Raw genomic sequence first — 11,204 nt, forward strand, 5'->3', positions numbered from 1 at the left:
ACCTCATTTTTAGGTGGTTTATTTATCAAAAAAGACACAGCAACCTCATTTTTAGGTGGTTTATTTATCAAAAAAGTACCTAGATAGAGGCTAACGCAAGATGTGCATGTTAAATCACAAAGACTTATGAGAAAAATTTATAGAGTTTTTTTTTTCAGAAACGGAGGTAGGACTATATATGGCAGAAACTAACAAATGAACTACCGTAGATGGAGTTACCTGGAAAAGAGAGACTGATGCAAAGTTGCGCAACGCCTATGAGAGTACAAGAAATTGAAAAGTTAGCAATAGCAGCCGATGAGCAAAATGCTTGATACTGATTACTGACACAATTCGCACCTGGCCTTGGAGAAACAGAATCTCGCAAATTGCAAATGTACATCTGTACTGCACAAGGGAGGTGTACTTCCGGCACTTGTACTACTACGCCCAGCGGCCGGCTGGCCCGGTCTGGTGAGGCACGAACATTGCCCATCCGTTCCGATCGAGGAGGATTCTTTTCTCACCCGTACTTTATGCGTGTTTGGTGCACGTCCACCCACCGGTTCACCGCCTTGTGTTTTGCTTCTACGCGTCTTCTTCCGGTGTCTATTTAAGTCGCGCCCAATCCATGAATCCAGGACAGGCACAGGCATCACCGAACTCTCCCCCTCCAACGTAAATCGACATCCACCACCGTGTTGCAGTCCTCTCCAGCCTTCGAGCTTCTTGATTCATCCATCTTTCAGCCACGAACCATGGCAGCCGAGTCTCAGGTACCATCCGGGCATCTCCTTCCCTGCCTCCTGGTTTAGCAAACATCTCTTTGTTTAGAAGTTCTTTCATGTTATGGCTTCTCTTATCGATTATGTGATGGTGATCAATCCAAGAAGGTGAATACGAAGTACTACGAGAGAACAATACAATTTCAGCTCTCGTCCTTTTATCTTTGTTACTGATGAACTCCATGATTCTGGTATCGAGAAATGGCAAGAAAGCAGTGCGCCATATGGATCGAGCTGACGACTTTTAGTTTGTTCTCTATAGAAACATGTGCAGATTAATTGAGTCGAAATAAGCTCAGATCTTGCTTCTATGGTGTGCTGAGTTTAACAGACACAAAATCATTTCATCTTGCTGTCGGCAGACTGTTGAGCTCAAGGTCGCCATGTCCTGCGGAGGCTGTTCGGGGGCTGTCAAAAGGGTCCTCACCAAAATGCAAGGTTATATTTTCTCTCTGCGTATCTGTTATCTCTTCACATGCCATCAAAGCTTTCACAAACTGATCACAGCCGGTTTAGCCACAAAGAGGACCGACTACACTATGACGGCAACAACTGAAACCGACAACTTCGGATTGAAATAATTCGATCCGCACTTGTAATGCTTGGATTTCACTGCTAATTTATCTTTGTTCTCTCCCCGGAAGCAGGTGTGGAGACCTTCGACATAGACATGGAGCAACAGAAGGTGACCGTGAAAGGCAACGTCACACCTGAAGATGTTTTCCAGACGGTTTCCAAGACGGGGAAGAAGACCTCCTTCTGGGAGGCCGAAGCCACTCCGGTGCAGGCTGCTGCTCCGGCAGCGGAGGCACCTGCCGTCGCGGATGCAACCGAAGCACCTGCCGCCGTGGCTGCAACCGAAGCACCTGCCGCCGCGGCTGCAACGGAAGCTCCCCCAGCCAACACCGATGCTTGATGGGCACACAGATGATGCTGCGACCTCTGACATTTCCAAGATATTCTTGTCTGGAGAACGTGTCATATGGGGTTTGCACGATGCTAATTAACTGTCGCCAGTCTAGTAGCTGACTTCAAAGTTCACACGTATCACGTATGGAATAGAATAAACCCCGCATGTATGCATGATTTCAAAATGAACACGCCGATCGCATGGTTTACAATGGATTTCAGCTTTGTTAATGTTTCACAGCTCTTCCGTTGACTGTTCCATATATGGTTGCACATGATGGGTGTGTTCAGTTGTCCAGTCCATGTGTTAACCGACACAAAATGGAATTTGCGGTACAAGCAGGGGCGGAGCTACATGAGCGCACCATGATGCACAGGCATCAGGGTAAACTATATTTTTCTTTGTAACAATGCTGAAAATTCAGCATATGCATCACCCAATATCATGTAAGATGCACTTAGGTGCATCAGGGTAGATGTCACTCTGGCTCCGCCCCTGGGTACAAGCATACAACATTGTGAATTTATTTGCTACCTTAAGGCCCTGGGTCCCCCCCCACCCCCAAAGCAATGAGGGGGTCAACCTTTTGCGGGCTCTCGGTCGGCCCCTCTAGGCGATCAGGGGGTCAACCCTAGATCGTCGCTACCACCAGCCTCCCCTTCTCCTCCACCCCTTCTCGCCATTCCTGCAGCCCGCCGGCAAATCTCTGCCAGCTGATGAAGGGGGGGGGGGCGAGGCCCTTGTGCGGTTGCTTCAAGATCCCTATAGCGATTTTCATCGGAAGAGGTGAGGGCGGTGCATGGTGGTCGGCAGCAACGGGCCGCAGGTGGCGGCAGATCCTTGGCCGGCACATCGGGATCTTCTCCCACCAGTGGCGCATTCTCTAGTTGGGATGGACCTCGGCTAGACACGGCATCTCCTTCTGCGTCGGTAGGTGCCTGCGACGGTTCTACATCTACAGATATCCTGGTTACGGAACAACCACCGGGGAGAACTCCTTTGCACGGCTCCTGCCGAGGTAGATGTTGCAGCGACGCATGTGGGCGCCGCTAACCTTGCTTGAGGGCGACACCGCAGTGGAAGTTCTGTCGGGCTACGAGGGAAACCTCAGGCTAGTCCTAACAGTGGCGGCGCTTGGTGTCGTCTTCCTCGTTAGGGGCACTATTTTGGAGCTCATATCGCCGGCAGGATCTCGAAGGCGTGGAGGCGTTGGGCCACCACGTAGTTTACAGGAAGGGTCGTCGGCTCTGAGGGAAACCTTAGAACCATGTCTCACGGATCGGACTATGCCGGTTGAGGTGTCATTTTCCCTCATGGGGCCATCGTTTTTGGAGATGATGCCGGCTGGAGGGGCCCTGAGGCGGGGCGGTGTTCATCTACCTCTTCGTTGTTGCCATGTCTCGGCGGCGTGGCGCAATGGAGTCTCGGTGATGGACGAGGTTAATTTGCTGGACTCGCGCAGGATGGCGGTGTTGTATGGCGGCATGGCGGCATCGATGGCAGGCCTGTCAAGGTTAGTGCGGTGATCCTTCCTGAAGATGGGTCGGCGAAAGATGGTGGCAACGACTTCTCAAGCGTGTGCAGTGGTGTGTGTTTAGGGTTTGCTAGCGGTTTAAGTTCCCGACTCGCTATGTAGCGTTTTGGTGAGTTGGTGAGGCCTCCCGTTTTCTAATGATGTGCGTTGGTGAGGTCCGGGCATGAGGCCCCGACATGATCACCCCCTTTGTCAAGATTCTTCAGTTTGATCTTTGTATTTTCCTTGTATGGTTCTCATGAATAATTTTAATAAAAGAAAGCTATGTGCGTATTGTGACCGAGTTGAATAACGTTTCTTGGAAAATATGATGATGGAAAACTTTGGTAGGGGATGCAATTTTCCTTTATTTTTTCTTTCCAATCTGTACATAAGCATTTTACGGTATGTTGGACCAGGCTATCCAAGATAGAAAATCTTGGAAAGATAAGGATGAGTCCAGGTGCACTGAGTTTTAACTATCTATTATTTGTAGATGGTTCACTAATCCTTCTGAAAGTTTTAAAGGAAAGTTCGTCTAACATGCGAAATATTTTAAATTTTTATAAGATTTTCTCTGAGCAAAGTATATATGCGGATAAGCCATCAATGGTGTTCAATAAGAATACACTGAGAAGGGATATTATTTATGAAGTCATGTGCTCAAACAATCACAACTTGTTTATGACATGTTTTGGCACCACAAAGGGGCCTATGTGATAATGTGAGCATAATAATAGCATGGTCAGTAGATTTTGGTGGGCCAACCAAGAGAAAGAAAACATAATTCATTGACTTAGTTTGGAGAAGTTGATCGAAGCAAAAGGGAGTGTTTGGCTATAAAAAAAAATGTATGCATTCAATCTTGTGATGCTTGTTAAGCAAGGGTGAGGATGCTCACCAACCCGGACTCCCACTGGCATGGGTAACATATAAAAGCAAAGTATTTTCCAGATTGCTCAATTTTTGAAGCTAAACGTAAAGATGGGATATCTTATGTTGGAAGAGAGCATATCAAAAGGGTTAGATCTCCTCTGGCACCAACGAGCTCACCACTGCAGTACTCCCCATGGGAGAAACACAATGGCTGTTGTGGACCGCACACTCTGACCCTGCAGTGGGCACCTGTCATCCCACCACAAGCCTTGTGCGGTTGCTTCAAGATCCCTGTAGCGATTTTCATCGGAGGAGGTGAGGGCGGTGCATTGTGGTCGGCAGCAACGGGCCGCAGGTGGCGGCAGATCCTTGGCCGGCACATCGGGGTCTTCTCCCACCAGTGGCGCATTCTCCAGTTGGGATGGACCTCGGCTAGACACGGCATCTCCTTCTGCGTCGGTAGGTGCCTGCGACGGTTCTACGTCTACAGATATCATGGTTACGGAACAACCACCGGGGAGAACTCCTTTGCACGGCTCCTGCCGAGGTAGATGTTGCAGCGACGCATGTGGGCGCCGCTAACCTTCCTTGAGGGCGACACCGCAGTGGAAGTTCTGTCGGGCTATGAGGGAAACCTCAGGCTAGTCCTAACAGTGGCGGTGCTTGGTGTCGTCTTCCTCGTTAGGGGCACTGTTTTGGAGCTCATATCGCCGGAAGGATCTCGAAGGCGTGGAGGCGTTGGGCCACCGCGTAGTTTACAGGAAGGGTCGTCGGCTCCGAGGGAAACCTCAGAACCATGTCTCACGGATCGGACTATGCCGGTTGAGGTGTCTTTCTCCCTCATGGGGCCATCGTTTTTGGAGATGATGCCGGCTGGAGGGGCCCTGAGGTGGGGCGGTGTTCATCTACCTCTTCGTTGTTGCCATGTCTCGGCGGCGTGGCGCAACGGAGTCTCGGTGATGGACGAGGTTAATTTGCTGGACTCGCGCAGGATGGCGGTGTTGTATGGCGGCATGACGGCATCGATGGCAGGCCTGTCAAGGTCAATGCGGTGATCCTTCCTGAAGATGGGTCGGCGAAAGATGGTGGCAACGACTTCTCAAGCGTGTGCAGTGGTGTGCGTTTAGGGTTTGCTAGCGGTTTAAGTTCCCGACTCGCTATGTAGCATTTTGGTGAGTTGGTGAGGCCTCCGGTTTTCTAATGATGTGCGTTGGTGAGGTCCGGGCATGAGGCCCCGACATGATCACCCACTTTGTCCAGATTCTTCAGTTTGATCTTTGTATTTTCCTTGTATGGTTCTGATGAATAATTTTAATAAAAGAAAGCTATGTGCGTATTGTGACCGAGTTGAATAATGTTTCTTGGAAAATATGATGATGGAAAACTTTGGTAGGGGATGCAATTTTCCTTTATTTTTTCTTTCCAATCTGTACATAAGCATTTTAAGCATTTTACGTATGTTGGACCAGGCTATCCAAGATAGAAAATCTTGAAAAGATAAGGATGAGTCCAGGTGCACTGAGTTTTAACTATCTATTATTTGCAGATGGTTCACTAATCCTTCTGAAAGTTTTAAAGGAAAGTTCGTCCGACATGCAAAATATTTTAAATCTTTATAAGATTATCTCTGAGCAAAGTATATATGCGGATAAGCCATCAATGGTGTTCAATAAGAATACACTGAGAAGGGATATTATTTATGAAGTCATGTGCTCAAGCAATCACAACTTGTTTATGACATGTTTTGGCACCACAAAGGGGCCTATGTGATAATGTGAGCATAATAATAGCATGGTCAGTAGACTTTGGTGGGCCAACCAAGAGAAAGAAAACATAATCCATTGACTTAGTTTGGGGAAGTTGATCGAAGCAAAAGGGAGGGTTTGGCTATAAAAAAAAATGTATGCATTCAATCTTGTGATGCTTGTTAAGCAAGGGTGAGGATGCTCACTAACCCGGACTCCCACTGGCATGGGTAACATATAAAAGCAAAGTATTTTCCAGATTGCTCAATTTTTAAAGCTAAACGTAAAGATGGGATATCTTATGTTGGAAGAGAGCATATCAAAAGGGATAGATCTCCTATGGCACCAACGAGCTCACCACTGCAGTACTCCCCATGGGAGAAATACAATGGTTGTTGTGGACCGCACACTCTGACCCTGCAGTGGGCACCTGTCATCCCACCACAAGCCGTTGCCCTCGACAGCCGTCGTCATCAAGGTGGAGAGCAACGGCGAGCTCTACCAGGGCACCACCGGCCACCCTAAACCACAGCTTAGTCTAGGGTTCATCCTATATGTAAATTAGTTAGGTTATCTCATCCCTTTAGGGTCTAAATAAATGAAACATTTAGGTTGAACTTGTGTCATCTATTTTAGTTTGAATCAAATTTGAGAAAAATTTGGGGTGTGCCGTTGGGTTCACCCACGTCGGTGAAGCATGGGGTCCTCTGTCCTCACCTCGTCGGTGATCGCTAGTGCCTCTCGACAATCGACACGCCGGTGCTTCCGGAGACTGAAAGATCTGAAAATCTGAAAGGAAACTTTATTTTTTTTAGGGGACTGAAAGGGAACTGTTGGTTTCCCTAGCGTGACGTTACCTTTGTGTCCAGCCCATATACCAGCTAAGGCCCAACGAGCCCACGTGCACCTTATCCCCCTCTTCTTCCTGGCCACTCCATCGAATCCTCCGCGCTCAAGGAGCGTTCCTAATGGCGCTCCCTCCTCCCTTGCTCCCGCGCTCGTCCTGTATCTCCAGAAGCGTCACCCACGCCACCCCACACAAATCAGTGAAAACCATACCAGATGCCCGCACCTCCTCCTCTGCCACGGCGGAGCACTCGCTGCTTCGCGCCCATGCGCGCGCCGGTCGAATGCAACCCGCGCGACAGGTGTTCGAGGCAATGCTGCCGCTGGACAGGTCCCTTGTCGCTTGGACCGCCATAATGTCCGGGTACGCCACTCATGGTCCCGCGTCCGAGGCGCTTGTACTGTTTCTCCGCATGATGGATTGGTCGCTCAGGCCTGACGGGTTCGTCTTCTCAGTTGTGCTACGCGCCTGTGCGGCAGTTGGGAGCCTCGGATTTGGAAGGCAGATCCACTGTGCCGCTGCCAAGATGGGCTACGTAGGGTCTGACCTCTTTGTAGCGAACGGCCTCCTTACCATGTATGCCAGCTGCCAGTCACTGGGTTGCGCCGAGAAGGTGTTCGATGGCATTGCCGTGCCTGATTTGGTTTCTTGGACCTCCATGCTCAGCGGCTACACTGAGAATGGCTGCCACACGGAGGCGCTAATGTTGTTCTTGGAAATGGCTCATGCCAGTATTGGATGTGATGCGTTCAGTCTATCGGTTGCACTCAGGGCAGCTTCTAGTTTGGCCAATCGAAGTTTGGGACATCAGCTGCATTGCTGCATCATCAAGGCAGGGTTTTCTAAAAGTGGGTTCTTGGAGAATTGTCTGATCCAGTTCTATGGGAGGTCAATGGAACTGCAGCTGATGCAGAAAGTGTTTGATGGTATGGATAACAAGGATTTGGTTTCTTCCAATACCATCATCCAGTGCTATGCGGATAACATGTGTGATGAGCAGGCTTTGTCTCACTTCCGGGCAATGATGTTTGAAGGCACCGAATGCGATGAGTTTACGTTGGGCAGCATTTTGCATGTTGTTACAAGAATAGGTGCTATTCATTGTGGCATGGAAATACATGGCTACCTCATCAGGGCTGGTTTGGACTCAGATGAGCATGTTATGAGTGCCCTCATGGATATGTATGTCAACTCGGCCACTCTTCATAAGATACAATGTATGATACCTTTGAGAATGCTAAGATACTATTTGCTGGTTCAGGGAAAGCTGGATCAGTTCATTTTGGCCAGTAGTTTGAGGTTATGTGCTTCTGATCTTGATTTAGCAGCAGGAAGGATGTTACACGCCTACATTTTGAAGTTTAACATGAATGCAGACCCCTTTGTCACTAGTTCACTGGTCGACATGTATGCTAAATGTGGCTCACTGGAGGAATCAAATCTTCTCTTTTCAACAACCAGGGGTCCAGGTACAGCTGCATGGTCTGCAGTAATCTCAGGCAACTGTTTGAATGGTCAGTTTGAAAGAGCAATGCATTTGTTTAGGAGGATGCAGTTGGAGCATGTGCAAGCTAACGAATTCACTTATACCTCTGTACTGACAGCATGTGTGGCTTTGGGGGATGTCTCAGGTGCCATGGAGATTCATGGAAACTCCATCAGAAATGGTTATGGAGCCAATGCTTCTGTTGTGCAAACTCTAATAAGATTTTACTTAAGACAAGGGCAGTTCCAACATGCTCTTAATTTGTGCTTATCACTCTCAAACCATGAGATCTCTTGGGGTGCACTGGTTAAAGAATTTGCTCAAGATGATGATCATATTGGAGTACTTAATCTTTTCCGTGTTATCCAACGTTCTGGCGGGGTTCTTGACTACCCGACTGCATTGGACATCTTGAATTCTTGTGGAAAATTAGAACTCCTTAGTGAAGGGCTTCAAGCACATGCCTATCTTACAAAGCGTGGCCTTGCTTCTAAACCATGCATCAGTAATCACCTTGTTGACATGTACTCCAATTGTGGTAGCCTCAAACATGCATTGGATGCCTTCAGATATATATCTGACAAGAATGCATCTTCTTGGACCTCAGTAATCATAGCTCATTTAGAAAATGACAGCCCAGAGGCAGCCATTGACCTGTTTGTGCAGATGTTAAGAAGAGAGAAAATACCAACTTCGCTTGCATTCTTATCTGTGCTGAAGGCCTGTGCAGAAATTGGCCTTGTAACTGAAGCCTTCCAGTTCTTTGTGTCCATGACTGAGGTTTATAAAATAAAACCTTCAAAAGGTCATTACTCCCATATGATTGAGGTTTTGGGTCATGCTGGAATGTTCAAGGAGGCAGAGCATTTCATTGATAGTGTAGTCCCTTCAGACTCTAGTGCTTCAGCCTGGAGTTTACTTTGTTCTGCTGCCAAACGAAATGGAAACACCAAAGTAGTGAAGCTTGCAATGGACAAACTAGCATGTCTTGTTCCGTACGATTGTTGAGAAAAAGGTTCACTCGGAAATGTCATATGCATCACCGACTAGTTACTCTGGCATCACCAATACAATGAGCGAGTATACATGTTGCCCTTCCTAGAATCCTAATATATTCAGATGGGAATATGCTTTAACTTGTCAGCTTGTATGTTGCTTATAGTCGACGGTGGACATTACAAATTATAACTGTAAACTGATTATATGTGAATGTTTTGTAGTTTGCACGATGTACATAGCTTCTCTTTTATAATAATATCCAGTTCCAAGGCAAAAGATTTTGTGAGTAACTCTGATAAAATATGGGTTGTACGATACTCCGTGAAAATATGTACGCCACAGTTTATTTTGCACGGTCTTTGATGCATGGCTTTGACTACTGATATATGTCAAATTACATGAATTGAGAATGTATAAATGGTATCGCTACATGTATCTGCAAAATTCTGTTTCCATATATTTTTATACAAATTTTATGGACATACTACAAGCATAAATTATAGTCAAAGATGTACGTTGTTGACCAAAGAAAATCCAAGGACACCTTACATTTTGGGACAGAGGGGGATATTTTTTATTGGCTCATAGTCTCTTTCACTTGTGGTAAAAGAAAAAAAAAACTCTTTTGGTATGAAAATTTCAGCTCGTGCTTTGAGCTCATCCATCGCCGCTTAGTCCCTGCCCCCGCGGGCCGCCACGCCGCTTAGTCGCCTTTGTGGAGGATCCTGGCCACACACCCACCCGATCCACGCCAGTGCATGCTCAATCAGTGCCTCCATATCCTTACGACGGTTCCGCCGCCACCATCCCGAGGGTTGCGCTCAAGGCTTCCGATATCGAGCGAAAGCGGTAGGGAAACATGCCGTACAAAGAGGTGGTTGTCTTGCGGTCTCAAGCTCCCGTGCTGACGCATGTGAACACTAACGGTGCAAAAGAGGCAGCTTTAGTGGGCGGATGAAATCTAAATCATCCGGACCACCGAAACACAAGAAGGTATTGCCGCTAGGATGAGCACCTCCTCAACCTCCAACGCCACCAACGGCTCCAAGTGCTGGTGTAGACTAGTACGCCTCGAACAATAGGTGCGTAAGCATAAAACATATTCTTAGAAGATAGTTAACAACCATTGCTCTTTAATTTAAAAGAATAGCCATCTTGCAACGAGCAAGAACCAGAAATTATGTTCTTGACATATTAACAATTATGAAACTGACCATTATTTTGACGGGAAAGGTTTTAGGATTACATTTGATGGTGAAGGGCGTGCGAGGAATTCCATGAATTTAACCACCTCATCGAACAAACAAGGTCTGCTCGGAATGCGGATGGTAATGACATTTGGTCTTATAGCTGGGGAAATCATTTCTCTGCCAGCAAGTTTTACAAATTGAACTTTGAGCACATTCAAGCTCCAATTTTCTCTCCTTGAATCTGGAAATCCTAAATGCACACCAAAGGTAAAATCTTTCTTCTGGCTCCTTGTCAATGACCGACTAAACACGAAGGATATGCTCATAAGGAAAAGCTACACTTTCGAAGACAATGGTCTATGTCAAATTTGTGACAACAGATTGTTGGAAACCAGGGATCTTTTCTGGAGCTGTACTTTCAGTAGGCTGTTGGAAGAAAATCAACATCATGATCAATGACAGCCTTGAATTCCCCCAGATGATTACAGCAGCTAGATGCAAGTTTGGAAAACCTTTCTTCTTTGAAGTTTGCTGGAATATTTGGAAGCGTAGGAATGATCTTATCTTTGATAATGAAGCACCTTCTGTTAGAGCGTAGACCTTTTCTTTCAAAAGGGATCTCTTTCTCCTTTCTTACAGAATGAAGGATGATCTCAAATGCCCCCTTTTAACCTGGCTAGACGCTCTGTAATTCCTTTGGGCTATGCCCTGGGCTAAGCCCTTTTGTACATTCCTTCTCTCTATCTTGTACATATTATTCTTTTTTTTATCAAATTTACTTCGGTGCCTCCCCTACAGTTTTCATCTCAAAAAAGGGCGTGCGCCTTGACTGATAAGGGATTAACTTGTCAATACCTACGTATTGTAGACTTAG

General features: G+C 46.9%; 2 protein-coding genes across 2 annotated transcripts; both read left to right on the forward strand.

Annotated features, from left to right (window-relative positions):
* Nucleotides 1–609: 609 nt before the first annotated feature.
* LOC124687202 (copper transport protein ATX1-like) lies at nucleotides 610–1,785 on the forward strand. The gene is made up of 3 exons (XM_047221016.1): nucleotides 610–755; nucleotides 1,127–1,202; nucleotides 1,412–1,785. The coding sequence occupies exons 1-3, from the start codon at nucleotides 738–740 to the stop codon at nucleotides 1,678–1,680; spliced, it is 363 nt and encodes a 120-aa protein (XP_047076972.1). The 5' UTR covers nucleotides 610–737; the 3' UTR covers nucleotides 1,681–1,785.
* Nucleotides 1,786–6,763: 4,978 nt separating this feature from the next.
* Nucleotides 6,764–9,498, forward strand: LOC124692335 (pentatricopeptide repeat-containing protein At4g13650-like). Its single transcript, XM_047225686.1, has one exon. The coding sequence runs from the start codon at nucleotides 6,777–6,779 to the stop codon at nucleotides 9,147–9,149; it is 2,373 nt and encodes a 790-aa protein (XP_047081642.1). The 5' UTR covers nucleotides 6,764–6,776; the 3' UTR covers nucleotides 9,150–9,498.
* Nucleotides 9,499–11,204: the final 1,706 nt, after the last annotated feature.

Source organism: Lolium rigidum, chromosome 2 (assembly GCF_022539505.1).
Source record: "Lolium rigidum isolate FL_2022 chromosome 2, APGP_CSIRO_Lrig_0.1, whole genome shotgun sequence".
NCBI classification, from domain to species: Eukaryota; Viridiplantae; Streptophyta; class Magnoliopsida; order Poales; family Poaceae; genus Lolium; species Lolium rigidum.